Source organism: Salmo salar, chromosome 22 (assembly GCF_965601325.2).
Source record: "Salmo salar chromosome 22, fSalSal1, whole genome shotgun sequence".
Lineage (NCBI taxonomy): Eukaryota > Metazoa > Chordata > Actinopteri > Salmoniformes > Salmonidae > Salmo > Salmo salar.
In genome coordinates this window covers 49,938,529-49,957,915 of record NC_138312.1, presented here as the reverse complement: position 1 = coordinate 49,957,915, position 19,387 = coordinate 49,938,529, and the positions used below count along the sequence as shown (strand labels likewise).

At 43.9% G+C, this 19,387-nt stretch overlaps 1 protein-coding gene across 2 annotated transcripts in view; it reads left to right on the top strand.

Moving 5' to 3' along the window:
- The first annotated feature begins 397 nt into the window (after positions 1 to 397).
- The window catches only part of LOC106583633 (phosphatidylinositol-3,5-bisphosphate 3-phosphatase MTMR14), a 38,719-nt gene continuing 19,729 nt past the window's right edge, over positions 398 to 19,387 (top strand). For both annotated transcript variants that reach the window (XM_014168035.3, XM_014168034.3), the window contains exons 1-7: positions 398 to 1,262; positions 2,035 to 2,183; positions 8,057 to 8,165; positions 10,182 to 10,257; positions 10,851 to 10,914; positions 12,160 to 12,282; positions 19,050 to 19,123. In XM_014168035.3, coding sequence (XP_014023510.3) covers positions 1,122 to 1,262; positions 2,035 to 2,183; positions 8,057 to 8,165; positions 10,182 to 10,257; positions 10,851 to 10,914; positions 12,160 to 12,282; positions 19,050 to 19,123 — 736 coding nt within the window. In that variant the 5' untranslated portion in view covers positions 398 to 1,121. The remainder of the gene's footprint in view (positions 1,263 to 2,034; positions 2,184 to 8,056; positions 8,166 to 10,181; positions 10,258 to 10,850; positions 10,915 to 12,159; positions 12,283 to 19,049; positions 19,124 to 19,387) is intronic.

The window sequence follows — 19,387 nt, the reverse complement described above, 5'->3', positions numbered from 1 at the left end:
TAGTCCAGGTCTGGGAGGAGATCCCTCAGGAGACCATCCGCCACCTCATCAGGAGCATGCCCAGGTGTTGTAGGGAGTTCATACAGGCACGTGGAGGCCACACACACTACTGAGACTCATTTTGACTTGTTTTAAGGACATTACATCAAAGTTGGATCAGCCTGTAGTGTGGTTTTCCACTTTAATTTTGAGTGTGACTCCAAATCCAGACTTCCATGGGTTGATAAATTGGATTTCCATTGATTATTTTTGTGTGATTTTGTTGTCAGCACATTCAACTATGTAAAGAAAAAAGTATTTAATAAGATTATTTATTTCATTCAGATCTAGGATGTGTTGTTTAAGTGTTCCCTTTATTTTTTTGAGCAGTATATAGTTCAGGGGCGATGTTGGTCACGTGCTGGTTTCAACTTCCTGTTTACCACTTGTTCCTTGAGACAGTTCACGGATTGCGACACTCGTGTGATTTTTGATCAAGACTAATACATACGCTTTTAAATCGCTGCTGCTACGGATTTAATCGTTTTGGAACGGTTAATATTTTTTGGTCATTACTGGGGAAGAGGAGAGGAAATGAATAAATTACAGAGGAAACGTGACTAGGCCAGGAGTCCTCGTGATTTCCTGAGTCAGGCGCCCGGAGTATTCCTCTGTCAACAAACGGCTCAATACCAAAGATACGAGTGATGAGGGCAAGGACTAAAAACCAGTCAGCATTCATTTTTCTAGGCAAAACGTTTAGTAATGTGTTGGATTTAACTTTAAGTGTGGATACTTCCTAACATTATTTAACTAACGATAGCTACTTTAACTAGCCAACCAAATCCACCACCACTAGCTTAGCCACGTAAACAAATTACTATACATTCTGCTTGCCTGGCAAGTTTTACTCGGAAGGGTTAGCTAGCCTGCTGGCTGGTTAATACATCCTTGTTTCTAGAGGGTACCAACATAGCGGTGCCCTGAATTCGGGGAGAATACCCGGTTCCGGCCCTTTGAAGCGGGCAGTCAGGAAGAAACTGGCTGGGAAGGGATGGCCTGGTGGGTCTTCCCGTTCCCAAGGTGCTGCGGTGTTTGAGGGCGGAAGAGTTCGGATAGAACCCACGGTCGGTCGCGGCACGATGATGGCTGCGTTCCCTTCCGTGTCTGGGAGTCTCACGGCCTCCGGGCTAATGATATCAGGCAGAAAGACTGAGGAAATAGCGGATTTGATAGATTTGTTTTCGAAGACACAGTACAGAGCGAAAGAAGTCACGCCACGGGTAAGTTCGAGGTCCTCAGCATACATGTTTGTAACTGTGATTTCTTCATGTCATTATAGCCAGTTGTTGCTATGTGTTTACTCCGAGATGGTACGCCAAACGTCCCTTACCTTTAAGCGCGCTTCAAATAAACAACAGCCTGCAGTGCCTAGTGCCAGCAATCAGACTGCTGACCCGCTCCAGACGTTAGAATCTCCTTCCTTCGGAAGTAGTCTATTTCTTTAACTGTCCAGATACTCAGACTTAGTCAAACCTTTTTCATACGACTTCAAACCCGCCAACAAAAACAAACATGCATGGAACGATATTCTCAGTAAGACGCATGCCATGTGAGTAGCACTTAGCTAAGTCATTTATGATAGTGGTCAAAGAATGACATGGTCAAAGGCTATACAATGAAGGAAGGTGTCCTTATTTTGGGGGTAATGATGAGATGGTAAGCATATCGGTTCATATTCTTCAAAAATCTAGTGGTTATATTTCATATGTGATTTAGAAGTGACCAAACACGTAGCAGGAAATCTTTCACAAGGCACCTTTTAATGTGTATGTCTGCAGTTTCTCATGAGCATCACCTCAATGTTGACAGAAACCACGGTGGTTGAAAATAGGCCTACATTTTGGGACATGGGACAACTGTACCATTGGCTCTTCCCAGGGTGTGGCAACTTAACGTAGCTACACATCCTGTTTTTTCTTCTTTGTGTGGAGGGGACTATGCGTTTCACGAAAGTCTTATCAATCACCACTTTGGTATACTTGTCTCTTACAGGTCGAGACGATAGAGAAGCGTTGCTTGGAGCTCTTTGGCCGAGACTACAAGTACAGTGTCATCCACAACGCCAACGGGGAGGTGTGTGGCCACTACCCCCGACAGATGGTCTTCCTGGAGTATGAATGTACAGAGCTCCGTAAAGACGGGTACCGTACCTACCTACGTTACCTTAACACGTCATCACTGAGGCTGTGTCTGCAAATATTAGACCTACTAGATGTCCAGTCCTTGTTTCCCCAGTCCTTGTTTCCTCAACTCCTCTCAAAGCACATTGGAGGAGGAGGACCAAGGGAGGGACCTTGGATCCTCTCCACCAATGTGCTTTGAGAGGAGTTGAAGAAACAAGCAAGGATTTGACAGCCAGTAACATTTTCAGTCACAGCCGGAAACAAAGTCCAGTCCACTTAGTCACCAATTACACTGTTGTTTATTTGTGTGTACCATAGTCCACAGCCCATATTCAGATATGAATGTGAACTTGGAGTAGGAGTGCTGATCTAGGCTCAGGTCACCTGGTCCCTATAGTCTTATTCATTATGATCTAAAAAGCAAAACTGATCCGAGACCAGCTTTTCTAATCTGAGCTGGATTAAGAAAACAGGCCGTGACCTGTTATTGGACAGAACAAAACGGGGTTAAATATAGTCCGGGCCATATCTTCATGAGTCATGATTCATGACACTGAGGGGGTTGGAAATGTCTGAGGTTCACAAATTGTATGTGTGAATAAATGGGAAACGTTATGGGAGCGTTCTATTTTGGAATGTGTTCGGAAATAGAATATGTACTTTTTGACCTATGAGTAGAGGAGCGCAACGCTTCTAAGATCCACACAGTGAGGACGATGTCTCGAGGTTTCAAAAAGTGCTCTTGTCAGACTGGATTACATGTTCATGGGGAGAATGTCCTCCCTTCATGCGTTATGTTTCTGTATGTCTGTGACCTGCCCCATAGTTGCCCTCTACGTGAATTCATAAGTCGGGGGAAACAGCCACTCAATAATTCATGTAAACACCCATAACATTTTCGCCCATCCAGGTTATCGAGAGCTAACAAACACACGAGTGAGATGGATTTTATGTGTCATTGTTTGTGTTGTTGATTGACACTGAATAGGGGCTTTAGGCTATGAGCTCACTCAAGAATACACATTAGTTTGGATGTTAAAATGAAAACGCTGAATACTAAATGGGGTAGAGTTACATGCTGACCAAACCGCTCGCGTGCATGTTGATTTTGTACCCCCACACCAGACATGATCAGGACACGCAGGTTGAAATATCAAAACAAACTCTGAACCAATTAAATTAATTTAGGGACAGGTCGAAAAGCATTAAACATTTATTGAAAATTAGATAGCTAGCTTGCTTTTGCTATCTAATTTGTCCTGGCATATAAACACTGGGTTGTTATTTTACCTGAAAGGCACAAGGTCCTCTACGCCGACAGTTAATCCACAGATAAAATGGTAAACCATATTAGTTTCTCGTCATCTCTCCTCCTTCCTCATGCTTCTTTTTCTTCTTTGGACTTTAAATGGCGGTTGGCAACCAACTTTACAGTGCATTACTACAACTGACTGGAGTGTGGACGTTAGTTCATCTTTCAATAACCCACGTGGGTATATGCTCCTAAAAAACAATGAAGAGATTTGAGATGCAAGACTTGCAGCGCATTGATCGTCACAAATAGAACCAAGTTCTATTTTAGCGCCTGGCCACGCAGAAGCTCGCTGTTGCGTTCAATGATTGAATAACGTGTGTGTAATTTTTGTTGTTGTTGTAATGCTCACGCATGCGTTTGGTGTGGTCAGCATGTTAGGCTATCATGTTGGGCGTTTACGAGGATGATGTGGTGTTGGGCGTTTACGTGGCTGATGTGGTGTTGGGCGTTTACGTGGCTGATGTGGTGTTGCGCGTTTACGTGGCGGATGCGGTGTAGTGATTTGTGTATAGTGTAGACTATGACTGTGTCCCAAACGGCATCCTATTTCCTTTTTATAGTGGACTTCTGGTGCAGCCCTATGGTCCCTGGTCAAAAGTAGCGTACTAAATATGGAATAGGAAGCCATTTGGGACATCCTCCTCCTCCATTCACCCCTAAACTGCTCCAGGGGCTTTGGCTGTACTGTGGTTGAACCTGTACCTCTGGCGTCTAGCCAATCTTACTGGACTGTATGTGAGCCATCGTCTCTGGCTATTGGGGCAGTTTGGATGTGTTATTTCGCTACACTTGCATTAACATCTGCTAACCATGTGTATGTGACAAATAAAATTTGATTTAAATTTTCACTTGCTACATTATTAGAGGTCGACCGATTAATCGGAATGGCTGATTAATTAGGGCCGATTTCAAGTTTTCCTAACAATCGGTAATCAGTATTTTTGGCCACCGATTTGCCTACATTTTTTATATTTTAGTATTTTAATTTTTAGTATTTTTTTTTTAGTATTTTTAATAACACACACACACACACACACACACACACACACACACACACACAACTAGGCAAGTCAGTTGGGTTAACTGCCTTGTTCAGGGGCAGAAGGACAGATTTTTACCTTGTCAGCTCGGTGATTCAATCTTGCAACCTTACGATTAACTAGTCCAACGCTCTAACCACCTGCTTTACATTGCACTCCACGAGGAGCCTGCCTGTTACGCGAATGCAGTAAGAAGCCAAGGTAAGTTGCTAGCTAGCGTTAAACTTATCTTATAAAAACAATCAATCATAATCACTAGTTAACTACACATGGTTGATGATATTACTAGTTTATCTAGCCTCCTGCGTTGCATATAATTGATGCGGTGCGCATTCGCGAAAAAGGACTGTCGTTGCTCCAACTTGTACCTAACCATAAACATCAATCTCTTTCTTAAAATCAATACACAAGTATATATTTTTAAACCTGCATATTTAGTTAATAATTTATCCTCTTGCCGCTCGCATCCCGTTAGCGGGATCAACAGCCAGTGAAAAAATCAGAGCGCCATATTCAAAACCAAATCTAATAATTTCTATTTCTCAAACATAGGACTATTCTACACCATTTTATAGATGCGCTTCTCCTGAATCGAACCACGTTGTCCGATTTCAAAAAGGCTTTACAGCAAAAGCAAAACATTAGATTATGTTAGAGTTCATCGACAAAAACAACCACACAGCCATTTTCCAAGCAACTAGCATGCATCACAAATACCCAAAACACAGCTAAATGCAGCACTAAACTTTGACGATCTTCATCAGATGACACTCCTAGGACATCATGTTACAAAATACATGCATTTTCTGTTCGATAAAGTTCATATTTATATATAAAAACAGCATTTTACATCGGCGCGTGACGTAAAGAAAATATTTTCCCTCAAATACTGCCGGTGGATCAGCGCCACAATTTACAAAAATACTTGTCATAAACATTGATACAAAATTAAACTGTCATTCAAAGAATTATAGATGAACATCTCCTTTATGCAAACGCTATGAAAGATTTCAAAAAAGCTTCACGAGGAAAGCACTCTTTGCAATAATCTGAGTACTGAGCTCAGAAAAATACACTAGACTCCAAGATGGTGGCTATCTGTATAGCCATCTAAAATCATACATTAGAAATATTCCCTTACCTTTGATCTTCATCAGAAGGCACTTCCAGGAATCCCAGGTCCACAACAAATGTTGTTTTCTCCGATAAAGTCCATAATTTATGTCCAAATAACTCCTTGTTGTTCGTGCGTCCAGTAAGCTACTCCAAGTGTAGAAAGTGCGCGGACGATGTCGCGACAAAAAGTTAAAAAAAGTTTATTTATGTTCGTTCAAACATGTCAAATGTTGTAAAACATCAATCTTTAGGGCCTTCAGAACGTGAAGATTCAGTAATATTTCAACCGGACGGTTCCTGTGTCTTGGAAAAAGGTTTTGGAACTGGAGGATCCATCCTTATGAACGCGCGCCAAGAATTGATGTCACCCCCTGCCTCAACAACTTCCCCTCCTTCTCATTCGGTCTCTGTTCATCGTAGACGCTTCAAACAACTTTGTAAAGACTGTTGACATCTAGTGGAAACGACTTGAAGAGAGCCCATGCATCCAGATTTCCACTTCCTGGTAGGATTTCTCTCAGGTTTTTGCTTGCCATATGAGTTATGTTATACTCTCAGGCACCATTCAAACGGTTTTAGAAACTTCAGAGTGTTTTCTATCCAAATCTTCTAATAATATGCATATCCTAGCTTCTGAGTTTGAGTAGGAGGCAGTTTAGTATGGGCACATATTTTTCCCGAAATTGTCAATACTGCCCCCTATCCTTAAGGAGCTGTAAGAGGTTTTAATATTGCCTGCTAACATGAATTTCTTTTAACTAGGGAAAATGTGTCACCTCTGCAACAGAGTCAGGGTATATGCAGCAGTTTGGGCCACCTGGCTCGTTGCGAACTGTGTGAAGACTATTTCTTCCTAACAAAGACAGCCAACTTCGCCAATCGGGGGATGATTTAACAAAAGCGCATTTGCGAAAAAAGCACAATCGTTGCACAACTGTACCTAACCATAAACATCAATGCCTTTCTTAAAATTAATACACAGAAGTATATATTTTTAAACCTGCATATTTAGCTAAAAGAAATCCAGGTTAGCAGGCAAAATTAACCAGGTGAAAGTGAGTCATTTTGCGTTCATTGCACGCAGTCAGGGTATATGCAACAGTTTGGGCCGCCTGGCTCATTGCGAACTAATTTGCCAGAATTTAACGTAATTATGACATAACATTGAAGGTTGTGCAATGTTACAGGAATATTTAGACTTATGGATGCCACCCGTTAGATAAAATACAGAACGGTTCCGTATTTCACTGAAAGAATAAACGTGATAGTTTCCGGATTCGACCATATTAATGACCTAAGGCTCGTGTTTCTGTGTGTTATTATGTTATAATTAAGTCTATGATTTGATAAAGCAGTCTGACTGAGCGATGGTAGGCACCAGCAGGCTCGTAAGCATTCATTCAAAACAGCACTTTCATGCGTTTTGCCAGCAGCTCTTCGCAATGCATTGCGCTGTTTGACTTCAAGCCTGTCAACTCCCAAGATTAGGCTGGTGTAACTGATGTGAAATGGCTAGCTAGTTAGCGGGTGCGCGCTAATAGCCTTTCAAACGTCACTCGCTCTGAGACTTGGAGTAGTTGTTTCCCTTGCTCTGCATGGGTAACGCTGCTTCGAGGGTGGCTGTTGTCGATGTGTCCCTGGTTTGAGCCCAGGTAGGAGGGAGGAGAGGGACGGAAGCTATACTGTTACACTGGCAATACTAAAGTGCCTATAAGAACATCCAATAGTCAAAGGTATATGAAATACAAATCTTATAGAGAGAAATAGTCCTATAATTCCTATAATAACTACAACCTAAAACTTCTTACCTGGGAATATTGAAGACTCATGTTAAAAGGAACCACCAGCTTTCATATGTTCTCATGTTCTGAGCAAGGAACTTAAACGTTAGCTTTCTTACATGGCACATAAATGCACTTTTACTTTCTTCTCCAACACTTTGTTTTTGCATTATTTAAACCAAATTGAACATGTTTCATTATTTATTTGAGGCTAAATTGATTTTATTGATGTATTATATTAAGTTAAAATAAGTGTTCATTCAGTATTGTTGTAATTGTCATTATTACAAATCAATTTTAAAAAATCGGCCGATTTAATCGGCACCGGGTTTTTCTGGGCCTCCAATAATCGGTATCGGCGTTGAAAAATCATAATCGGTCGACCTCTATACATTATATAATATTGCTATATTGAGGACTATGATTCCTGTAGGTATTGCTTTGTTTTAACATATCAATGAAGATATATTGCCATTTGGTGTATTGATGATCCATGTATTGCTGATTTTTATCATTTATTTCTCCATTGTAATGAACATATATTGAGGATCCATATATTGCTTTGTTAGAATAGATCAATGAAAATCTATTGCTATAGTAAGGAGTATGTTGCTTGATATATTGCTGCTGTCTCCTTAGGTTTGAGAGCACAGTCCAGATCACCAAGCTGCAGGATCTGGTGAACCGCAGTAAGATGGCCCGCTGCAGAGGGAGGTTTGTCTGCCCCGTCATCCTCTACAACGGCAAAGTATGATTTGTATATATATATATATATATATAGAGAGAGAGAGATAGCTTTTTAAAAATCTATTTACATATGTATATGTAAATATATTATGTATATACAGTACCATTAAAAAGTTTTGACACACCTACTCATTCTAGGGTTTTTCTTTATTTTTACTATTTTCTTCATTGTAGAATAATAGTGAAGACATTAAAAACTATGAAATAACTCATATGCAATCATGTAGTAACCAAAAAAGGGTAAACATATTTGAGATTCCTCACAGTAGCCAGCCTTTGCCTTGCGCACTCTTGGCATTCTCTCAACCAGCTTTTTTATTTATTTATTTAACTTTTATTTAACTCTGCAAGCCAGTTAAGAACAGATTCTTATTTTACAATGACTGCCTACCCAGGCCAAACCCCTGACGCTGGGCCAATTGTGCGCTGCCTTATGGGACTCCCGATCACGGCCGGTTGTGATACAGCCTGGGATCGAACCAGGGTCTGTAGTGACGCTTCTAGAACTGAGATACAATGCCTTGTGCCACTCCTGCTCCATAAGGTAGTCACCTGGAATGCATTTCATTTAAAAGGTGTGCCTTTTTAATTTCTTTCCTTAATGAGTTTGAGCCAATTAGTTGTTGTGACAAGGTAGAGGTGGTATACAGAAGATTGCCCTATTTGGTAAAAGACCAAGTCGATATTATGGCAAGAACAGCTCAAATAAGCAAAGATAAATGACAGTCCATCATTACTTTAAGACATGAAGGTCAGTCAGTCCGGAAAATGTCAAGAACTTTGAAAGTTTCTTCAAGTGCAGTCTCAAAAACTATCAAGCGCTATGATGAAACTGGCTCTCATTAGGACCAACACAGGAAAGGAAGACCCAGAGTTACCAATGCTGCAGAAGGTAAGTTAATTAGAGTTAACTGCACCTCAGATTGCAGCCCATATAAATGCTTCACAGAGTTGAAGTAACAGACACATCTCAACATCAACTGTTCAGAGGAGACTGTGAATCAGGCCTTCATGGTCCAATTGCTGCAAAGAAACTACTACTAAAGGGCACCAATAAGAAGAAGATACTTGCTTGGTCCAAGAAACACGAGCAATTAGACCGGTGGAAATCTGTCCTTTGGTCTGATGAGTACAAATTTGAGTTTTTTAGTTCTGACCGCCGTGTCTTTGTGAGACACAGAGTAGGTGAACAGATAGATGATCTCCGCGTGTGTGGTTCCCAACATGAAGCTGGAGGAGGAGGTGTGATGGTGCTTTGCTGGTGACACTGTCAGTGATTTATTTAGAATTCAAGGCACACTTAACCAGCATGGCTTCCACAGCATTCTGTAGCAATATGCCATCCCATCTGGTTTGCGCTTAGTGGGACTGTTTTTCAACAGGACAATGACCCAAAACACACCTTCAGGCTGTGTAATGGCTATTTGACCAAGAAGGAGAGTGATGGAGTGCTGCATCAGATGACCTGGCCTCCACAATCACCCAACCTCAACCCAATTGAGATGGTTTGGGATGAGTTGGACCACAGAGTGACGGAGAAGCAGCCAACAAGTGCTCAGCATATGTGGGAACTCCTTCAAGACTGTTAGAAAAGCATTCCTCATGAAGCTGGTTGAGAAAATGTCAAAAGTGTGCAAAGCTGTCAAGGCAAAGGGTGGTTACTTTAAATAATCTCAAATATAAAATATTTTGATTTTTTTGAACACTCTTTTGATTCCAAATGTGTTATTGCATGATTTTGATGTCTTCACTATTAATCTACAATGTAGAAAATAGTAAAAAACTTGAATGAGTAGGTGTGTCCAAACTTTTGACGGGTACTGTGTATGTAAATGTGTTAACATAATTTTTTTTTATGGATATGTTGCTTTTATTTTACTCCTCACCTTTGAACAAGGAAGTGATTGTGTCAAAAACAACAATGAGAGGGAGGCTTGATTGACAGGTTTCTAGACTATTGAGATGAGTTGTATGCTAACCAGCGTGTGTGCTAATCCTTTGTTGTCTTCCATTGCAGCATATCTGTCGATCATCCACTCTGGCAGGCTGGGGGGAGCTATATGGGCGCACAGGCTACAACTACATCTTCTCAGGTGAGACTGAAACAACATACGTTTTGTCAGCAAGGAAAACTCTTAATGTAGTTCAGGGCCTTATTCACAAAGCGTCTCAGGGTTGGTCTAGGATCAGTTTTCCCCTTTTGATCATAGTTAATAATATTACATGGACAAGGGGAACTGGATCCTAGATCAGCACTCCTACTCTGAGAAGCTTTATGAATACAGGCCCAGATCTACTTTAATCTGGACCAATTTACAAAAGGATAACTTTTCATGCACTGCTTCCACCCAGTTTCACTTTTGTGTCTAAAATGCTAACATTTGGATCTACTCACCTTTGTCAGAGCGACTGCTTTATCACCAAGCGTCTCACACTTTTTACTGCTGCTCTTCAATTATTTGTAACTTTTTTTAATTTATTTTTTTAATGTATTTTTAATAAGATCAAATGTTGCTGCTGTATTTCCACTTGTTTGGCTGTAGTCCATTCCCCAAGCTAGTTTTTGAATATGTATCCCTTTCTGAAGAAAGTGTCTGTATTAGATAATGTCCCTTTATTGCGGATAAATGTATCCAGTTTAGAATGTTGTTGTGATGCAGCTGTGTCTCTGTCTTCCTCTCCCTAGGGGGGATTGATGACACATGGGGGGCAGAGTCTGAGCCAGAGGTTCCAGAGGACGACAGTGCCAGGTTGGTGTCTTTTCACATGAGGGATTGGTTTGGTTTCTTTGCTTGATTCAATGCTCAAAATGCCACAGACATTTGAGTGGTTATGTGATGACGTCTAAAACCTTGTGGTCATTTCTTTGTACTATTTCTCTCCTTCCTATCACTCTCTCTGTGTACCCCTTCTCAATGTCTTTCTCTCCCTCCTATCACTCTCTCTGTGTACCCCTTCTCAATGTCTTTCTCTCCCTCCTATCGCTCTCTCTGTGTACCCCTTCTCAATGTCTTTCTCTCCCTCCTATCGCTCTCTCTGTGTACCCCTTCTCAATGTCTTTCTCTCCCTCCTATCGCTCTCTCTGTGTACCCCTTCTCAATGTCTTTCTCTCCCTCCTATCGCTCTCTCTGTGTACCCCTTCTCAATGTCTTTCTCTCCCTCCTATCGCTCTCTCTGTGTACCCCTTCTCAATGTCTTTCTCTCCCTCCTATCGCTCTCTCTGTGTACCCCTTCTCAATGTCTTTCTCTCCCTCCTATCACTCTCTCTGTGTACCCCTTCTCAATGTCTTTCTCTCCCTCCTATCACTCTCTCTGTGTACCCCTTCTCAATGTCTTTCTCTCCCTCCTATCACTCTCTCTGTGTACCCCTTCTCAATGTCTTTCTCTCCCTCCTATCGCTCTCTCTGTGTACCCCTTCTCAATGTCTTTCTCTCCCTCCTATCGCTCTCTCTGTGTACCCCTTCTCAATGTCTTTCTCTCCCTCCTATCACTCTCTCTGTGTACCCCTTCTCAATGTCTTTCTCTCCCTCCTATCGCTCTCTCTGTGTACCCCTTCTCAATGTCTTTCTCTCCCTCCTATCACTCTCTCTGTGTACCCCTTCTCAATGTCTTTCTCTCCCTCCTATCGCTCTCTCTGTGTACCCCTTCTCAATGTCTTTCTCTCCCTCCTATCACTCTCTCTGTGTACCCCTTCTCAATGTCTTTCTCTCCCTCCTATCGCTCTCTCTGTGTACCCCTTCTCAATGTCTTTCTCTCCCTCATATCACTCTCTCTGTGTACCCCTTCTCAATGTCTTTCTCTCCCTCCTATCACTCTCTCTGTGTACCCCTTCTCAATGTCTTTCTCTCCCTCCTATCACTTTCTTTTCCTTGCTTGATTGAATGCTCAAAATACTAAATACATGTTAGTGGTTCTGTGTACTTCTCTGCTCAATCATCTCTCTCTCACTCTGTCTCGTTCTTTCTCTCTGTCTCACTTTCTCTGTCTCTCTTCAGCAACGGGGACTCTCAGCTCTTTGACAAGGTGCGGGGTCTGGACATCAAGCTGCTGCGCTACCTCTCTGTGCGCTACATCTGTGACCTCATGGTGGAGAACAAGAAGGTCAAGTTTGGCCTAAAGTAAGTCAACACACCCTCACCCAGCCAGGATTCTTAATGCATTCAACACAACCTCACCCAGCCAGGATTCTTAATGCATTCAACACAACCTCACCCAGCCAGGATTCTTAATGCATTCAACACAACCTCACCCAGCCAGGATTCTTAATGCATTCAACACACCCTCACCCAGCCAGGATTCTTAATGCATTCAACACACCCTCACCCAGCCAGGATTCTTAATGTATTCAACACACCCTCACCCAGCCAGGATTCTTAATGTATTCAACACAACCTCACCCAGCCAGGATTCTTAATGTATTCAACACAACCTCACCCAGCCAGGATTCTTAATGCATTCAACACAACCTCACCCAGCCAGGATTCTTAATGTATTCAACACAACCTCACCCAGCCAGGATTCTTAATGTATTCAACACACCCTCACCCAGCCAGCCAGGATTCTTAATGTATTCAACACAACCCTCACCCAGCCAGCCAGGATTCTTAATGTATTCAACACACCCTCACCCAGCCAGCCAGGATTCTTAATGTATTCAACACACCCTCACCCAGCCAGCCAGGATTCTTAATGTATTCAACACACCCTCACCCAGCCAGGGTTCTTCATGTGTCACACACACACACACACACACACACACACACACACACACACACACACACACACACACACACACACACACACACACACACACACACACACACACACACACACACACACACACACACACACACACACACACACACACACACACACCCAGCCAGCCAGCCAGGATTCTTAATGTATTCAAGACACACACACACACACACACCCAGCCAGCCAGGATTCTTAATGTATTCAATGCACACACCCAGCCAGCCAGGATTCTTAATGTATTCCACACACCATCACCCAGCCAGGATTCTTCATGTATTCAACACACCCTCACCCAGCCAGGATTATTCATGTGTTCAACACACACACACACCCAGCCAGGATTATTCATGTGTTCAACACACACACACACCCAGCCAGCCAGCCAGGATTCTTAATGTATTCAACACACACACACACACACACACACACACACACACACACACACACACACACACACACACACACACACACACACACACACACACACACACACACACCCAGCCAGCCAGGATTCTTAATGTATTCAACACAACCTCACCCAGCCAGGATTCTTAATGTATTCAACACAACCTCACCCAGCCAGGATTCTTAATGCATTCAACACAACCTCACCCAGCCAGGATTCTTAATGTATTCAACACAACCTCACCCAGCCAGGATTCTTAATGTATTCAACACACCCTCACCCAGCCAGCCAGGATTCTTAATGTATTCAACACAACCCTCACCCAGCCAGCCAGGATTCTTAATGTATTCAACACACCCTCACCCAGCCAGCCAGGATTCTTAATGTATTCAACACACCCTCACCCAGCCAGCCAGGATTCTTAATGTATTCAACACACCCTCACCCAGCCAGCCAGGATTCTTAATGTATTCAACACACCCTCACCCAGCCAGGGTTCTTCATGTGTCACACACACACACACACACACACACACACACACACACACACACACACACCCCAGCCAGCCAGCCAGCCAGGATTCTTAATGTATTCAAGACACACACACACACACACACACACACCCAGCCAGCCAGGATTCTTAATGTATTCAATGCACACACCCAGCCAGCCAGGATTCTTAATGTATTCCACACACCATCACCCAGCCAGGATTCTTCATGTATTCAACACACCCTCACCCAGCCAGGATTATTCATGTGTTCAACACACACACACACCCAGCCAGGATTATTCATGTGTTCAACACACACACACACCCAGCCAGCCAGCCAGGATTCTTAATGTATTCAACACACACACACACACACACACACACACACACACACACACACACACACACACACACACACACACACAGCCAGCCAGCCAGCCAGGATTCTTAATGTATTCAACACACACACACACACCCAGCCAGCCAGGATTCTTAATGTATTCAACACACACACACCCAGCCAGCCAGGATTCTTAATGTATTCAACACACCCTCACCCAGCCAGGGTTCTTCATGTGTTACACACACACACACACACACACACACACACACACACACACACACACACACACACACACACACACACACACACACCCAGCCAGCCAGCCAGCCAGGATTCTTAATGTATTCAAGACACACACACACACACCCAGCCAGCCAGCCAGGATTCTTAATGTATTCAATGCACACACCCAGCCAGCCAGGATTCTTAATGTATTCAACACACCCTCACCCAGCCAGGATTCTTCATGTATTCAACACACCCTCACCCAGCCAGGATTCTTCATGTGTTCAACACACACACACATCCAGCCAGGATTATTCATGTGTTCAACACACACACACACCCAGCCAGCCAGCCAGGATTCTTAATGTATTCAACACACACACACACACACACACACACACACACACACACACACACACACACACACACACACACAGCCAGCCAGGATTCTTAATGTATTCAACACACACACACACACACACACACACACACACACACACACACACACACACACACACACACACACACACACCACCCAGCCAGCCAGGATTCTTAATGTATTCAACACACACACACACCCAGCCAGCCAGGATTCTTAATGTATTCAACACACACACCCAGCCAGCCAGCCAGGATTCTTAATGTATTCAACACACACACCCAGCCAGCCAGCCAGGATTCTTAATGTATTCAACACACACACACACACACACACACACACACACACACACCACACACACACACACACACACACACAGCCAGCCAGGATTCTTAATGTATTCAACACACACACACACACACACACACACACACACACACACACACCCAGCCAGCCAGGATTCTTAATGTATTCAACACACACACCCAGCCAGCCAGCCAGGATTCTTAATGTATTCAACACACACACCCAGCCAGCCAGCCAGGATTCTTAATGTATTCAACACACACACCCAGCCAGCCAGCCAGGATTCTTAATGTATTCAACACACACCCAGCCAGCCAGCCAGGATTCTTAATGTATTCAACACACACCCAGCCAGCCAGCCAGGATTCTTAATGTATTCAACACACAGCCAGCCAGCCAGCCAGGATTCTTAATGTATTCAACACACCCAGCCAGCCAGCCAGCCAGGATTCTTAATGTATTCAACACACCCAGCCAGCCAGCCAGCCAGGATTCTTAATGTATTCAACACACACACCCAGCCAGCCAGGATTCTTAATGTATTCAACACACACACCCAGCCAGCCAGCCAGGATTCTTAATGTATTCAACACACACCCAGCCAGCCAGCCAGGATTCTTAATGTATTCAACACACACCCAGCCAGCCAGCCAGGATTCTTAATGTATTCAACACACACCCAGCCAGCCAGCCAGGATTCTTAATGTATTCAACACACACCCAGCCAGCCAGCCAGGATTCTTAATGTATTCAACACACACCCAGCCAGCCAGCCAGGATTCTTAATGTATTCAACACACACACACACACCCAGCCAGCCAGGATTCTTAATGTATTCAATGCACACACCCAGCCAGCCAGGATTCTTAATGTATTCCACACACCATCACCCAGCCAGGATTCTTCATGTATTCAACACACCCTCACCCAGCCAGGATTATTCATGTGTTCAACACACACACACACCCAGCCAGGATTATTCATGTGTTCAACACACACACACACCCAGCCAGCCAGCCAGGATTCTTAATGTATTCAACACACACACACACACACACACACACACACACACACACACACACACACACACACACCCAGCCAGCCAGCCAGCCAGGATTCTTAATGTATTCAACACACACACACACACCCAGCCAGCCAGGATTCTTAATGTATTCAACACACACACCCAGCCAGCCAGCCAGGATTCTTAATGTATTCAACACACACCCAGCCAGCCAGCCAGGATTCTTAATGTATTCAACACACACCCAGCCAGCCAGCCAGGATTCTTAATGTATTCAACACACAGCCAGCCAGCCAGCCAGGATTCTTAATGTATTCAACACACAGCCAGCCAGCCAGCCAGCCAGGATTCTTAATGTATTCAACACACCCAGCCAGCCAGCCAGCCAGGATTCTTAATGTATTCAACACACCCAGCCAGCCAGCCAGCCAGGATTCTTAATGTATTCAACACACACACCCAGCCAGCCAGGATTCTTAATGTATTCAACACACACCCAGCCAGCCAGCCAGGATTCTTAATGTATTCAACACACACCCAGCCAGCCAGCCAGGATTCTTAATGTATTCAACACACACCCAGCCAGCCAGCCAGGATTCTTAATGTATTCAACACACACCCAGCCAGCCAGCCAGGATTCTTAATGTATTCAACACACACCCAGCCAGCCAGCCAGGATTCTTAATGTATTCAACACACACCCACCCAGCCAGCCAGCCAGGATTCTTAATGTATTCAACACACACACCCAGCCAGCCAGGATTCTTAATGTATTCAACACACACACCCAGCCAGCCAGCCAGGATTCTTAATGTATTCAACACACACCCAGCCAGCCAGCCAGGATTCTTAATGTATTCAACACACACCCAGCCAGCCAGCCAGGATTCTTAATGTATTCAACACACACACCCAGCCAGCCAGCCAGGATTCTTAATGTATTCAACACACACACACACACACACACACACACACACACACACACACACACACACACACACACACACACAGCCAGCCAGGATTCTTAATGTATTCAACACACACACACACACACACACACACACACACACACACACACACACACACACACACCCAGCCAGCCAGGATTCTTAATGTATTCAACACACACACCCAGCCAGCCAGCCAGGATTCTTAATGTATTCAACACACACACCCAGCCAGCCAGCCAGGATTCTTAATGTATTCAACACACACACCCAGCCAGCCAGCCAGGATTCTTAATGTATTCAACACACACCCAGCCAGCCAGCCAGGATTCTTAATGTATTCAACACACACCCAGCCAGCCAGCCAGGATTCTTAATGTATTCAACACACAGCCAGCCAGCCAGCCAGGATTCTTAATGTATTCAACACACCCAGCCAGCCAGCCAGCCAGGATTCTTAATGTATTCAACACACCCAGCCAGCCAGCCAGCCAGGATTCTTAATGTATTCAACACACACACCCCAGCCAGCCAGGATTCTTAATGTATTCAACACACACACCCAGCCAGCCAGCCAGGATTCTTAATGTATTCAACACACACCCAGCCAGCCAGCCAGGATTCTTAATGTATTCAACACACACCCAGCCAGCCAGCCAGGATTCTTAATGTATTCAACACACACCCAGCCAGCCAGCCAGGATTCTTAATGTATTCAACACACACCCAGCCAGCCAGCCAGGATTCTTAATGTATTCAACACACACCCAGCCAGCCAGCCAGGATTCTTAATGTATTCAACACACACCCACCCAGCCAGCCAGCCAGGATTCTTAATGTATTCAACACACACACCCAGCCAGCCAGGATTCTTAATGTATTCAACACACACCCAGCCAGCCAGCCAGGATTCTTAATGTATTCAACACACACCCAGCCAGCCAGCCAGGATTCTTAATGTATTCAACACACACCCAGCCAGCCAGGATTCTTAATGTATTCAACACACACCCAGCCAGCCAGCCAGGATTCTTAATGTATTCAACACACACCCAGCCAGCCAGCCAGGATTCTTAATGTATTCAACACACACCCAGCCAGCCAGCCAGGATTCTTAATGTATTCAACACACACACCCAGCCAGCCAGCCAGGATTCTTAATGTATTCAACACACACACCCAGCCAGCCAGCCAGGATTCTTAATGTATTCAACACACACACCCAGCCAGCCAGCCAGGATTCTTAATGTATTCAACACACACCCAGCCAGCCAGCCAGGATTCTTAATGTATTCAACACACACCCAGCCAGCCAGCCAGGATTCTTAATGTATTCAACACACACCCAGCCAGCCAGCCAGGATTCTTAATGTATTCAACACACCCACCCACTCACAGGTTGGTCTTTTGGTAGCATTATGTTATGTAATAAACCTGACTCCTAAAGTCTACCCTTGTTTGGATGTTGACCTTTACATGTGTGGTGGTGTTTTTGTCAAGAGGTTGTGTGTGTGTGTGTGTGTATTTACCTAGGTGCCTGTGTACTTGTTTGATGTAATTGTGTGCGGCAGGTAGCCTCAAGGTTAGAGCGTTGGGCCAGTAACTGAAAGGTCGCTGGTTCAAATCCCGGAGCCGATTAGGTGGGGGGAAAAAATCTGTCGCTGTGCCCTGAGCAAAGCACTTAACCCCAATTTCTCCAGGGGCGCTGGACAATGGTGACCCTGGCCGTGACCCACTCCCTCCTGGTGTCTCGGGGGAGTTGGAATATGCAAGAAACACATTTCCAGTTCACACTTGTACAAGTGTGTAACAGGACAAATATAAGCACCCCCCAAATGATTATGTAATGTTGACGTATCTGCATGCTATGTGTGACAGTTAATTCAGGAATCATCACCGTTAGAGAAGAATGTACAGTATGGGCTTAGTGCTTCAGGTATGTTGTATCTGCTTCATCACCGTGGGAATATTTTCTCTCTTTACTCTTTTATTTCATCTGTCGTACAGTGTCACCTCGTCTGAGAAGGTGGATAAGGCCCAACGATATGCAGACTTCACCCTGCTCTCTGTGCCTTACCCAGGTAAAACCCTAACCCGTACCCAGGTAAAACCCTAACCCGTACCCAGGTAAAACCCAAATATCTCTAAAACCCAACCTACATTTTAAAATACATTTATTTATTAACTTTTTATCTACTTTTTATAATGTCGGTTTTATTAGGAAAAGCAGGTTTCCACACAGTTTATGTACAGTAGTTACATAGACAACAGCAAGGCAGTTGGTAAGCCTTACAATGCATTTCAACATCCTTATTGTTATAGCTACACTCTTCCCCAGAGAGATA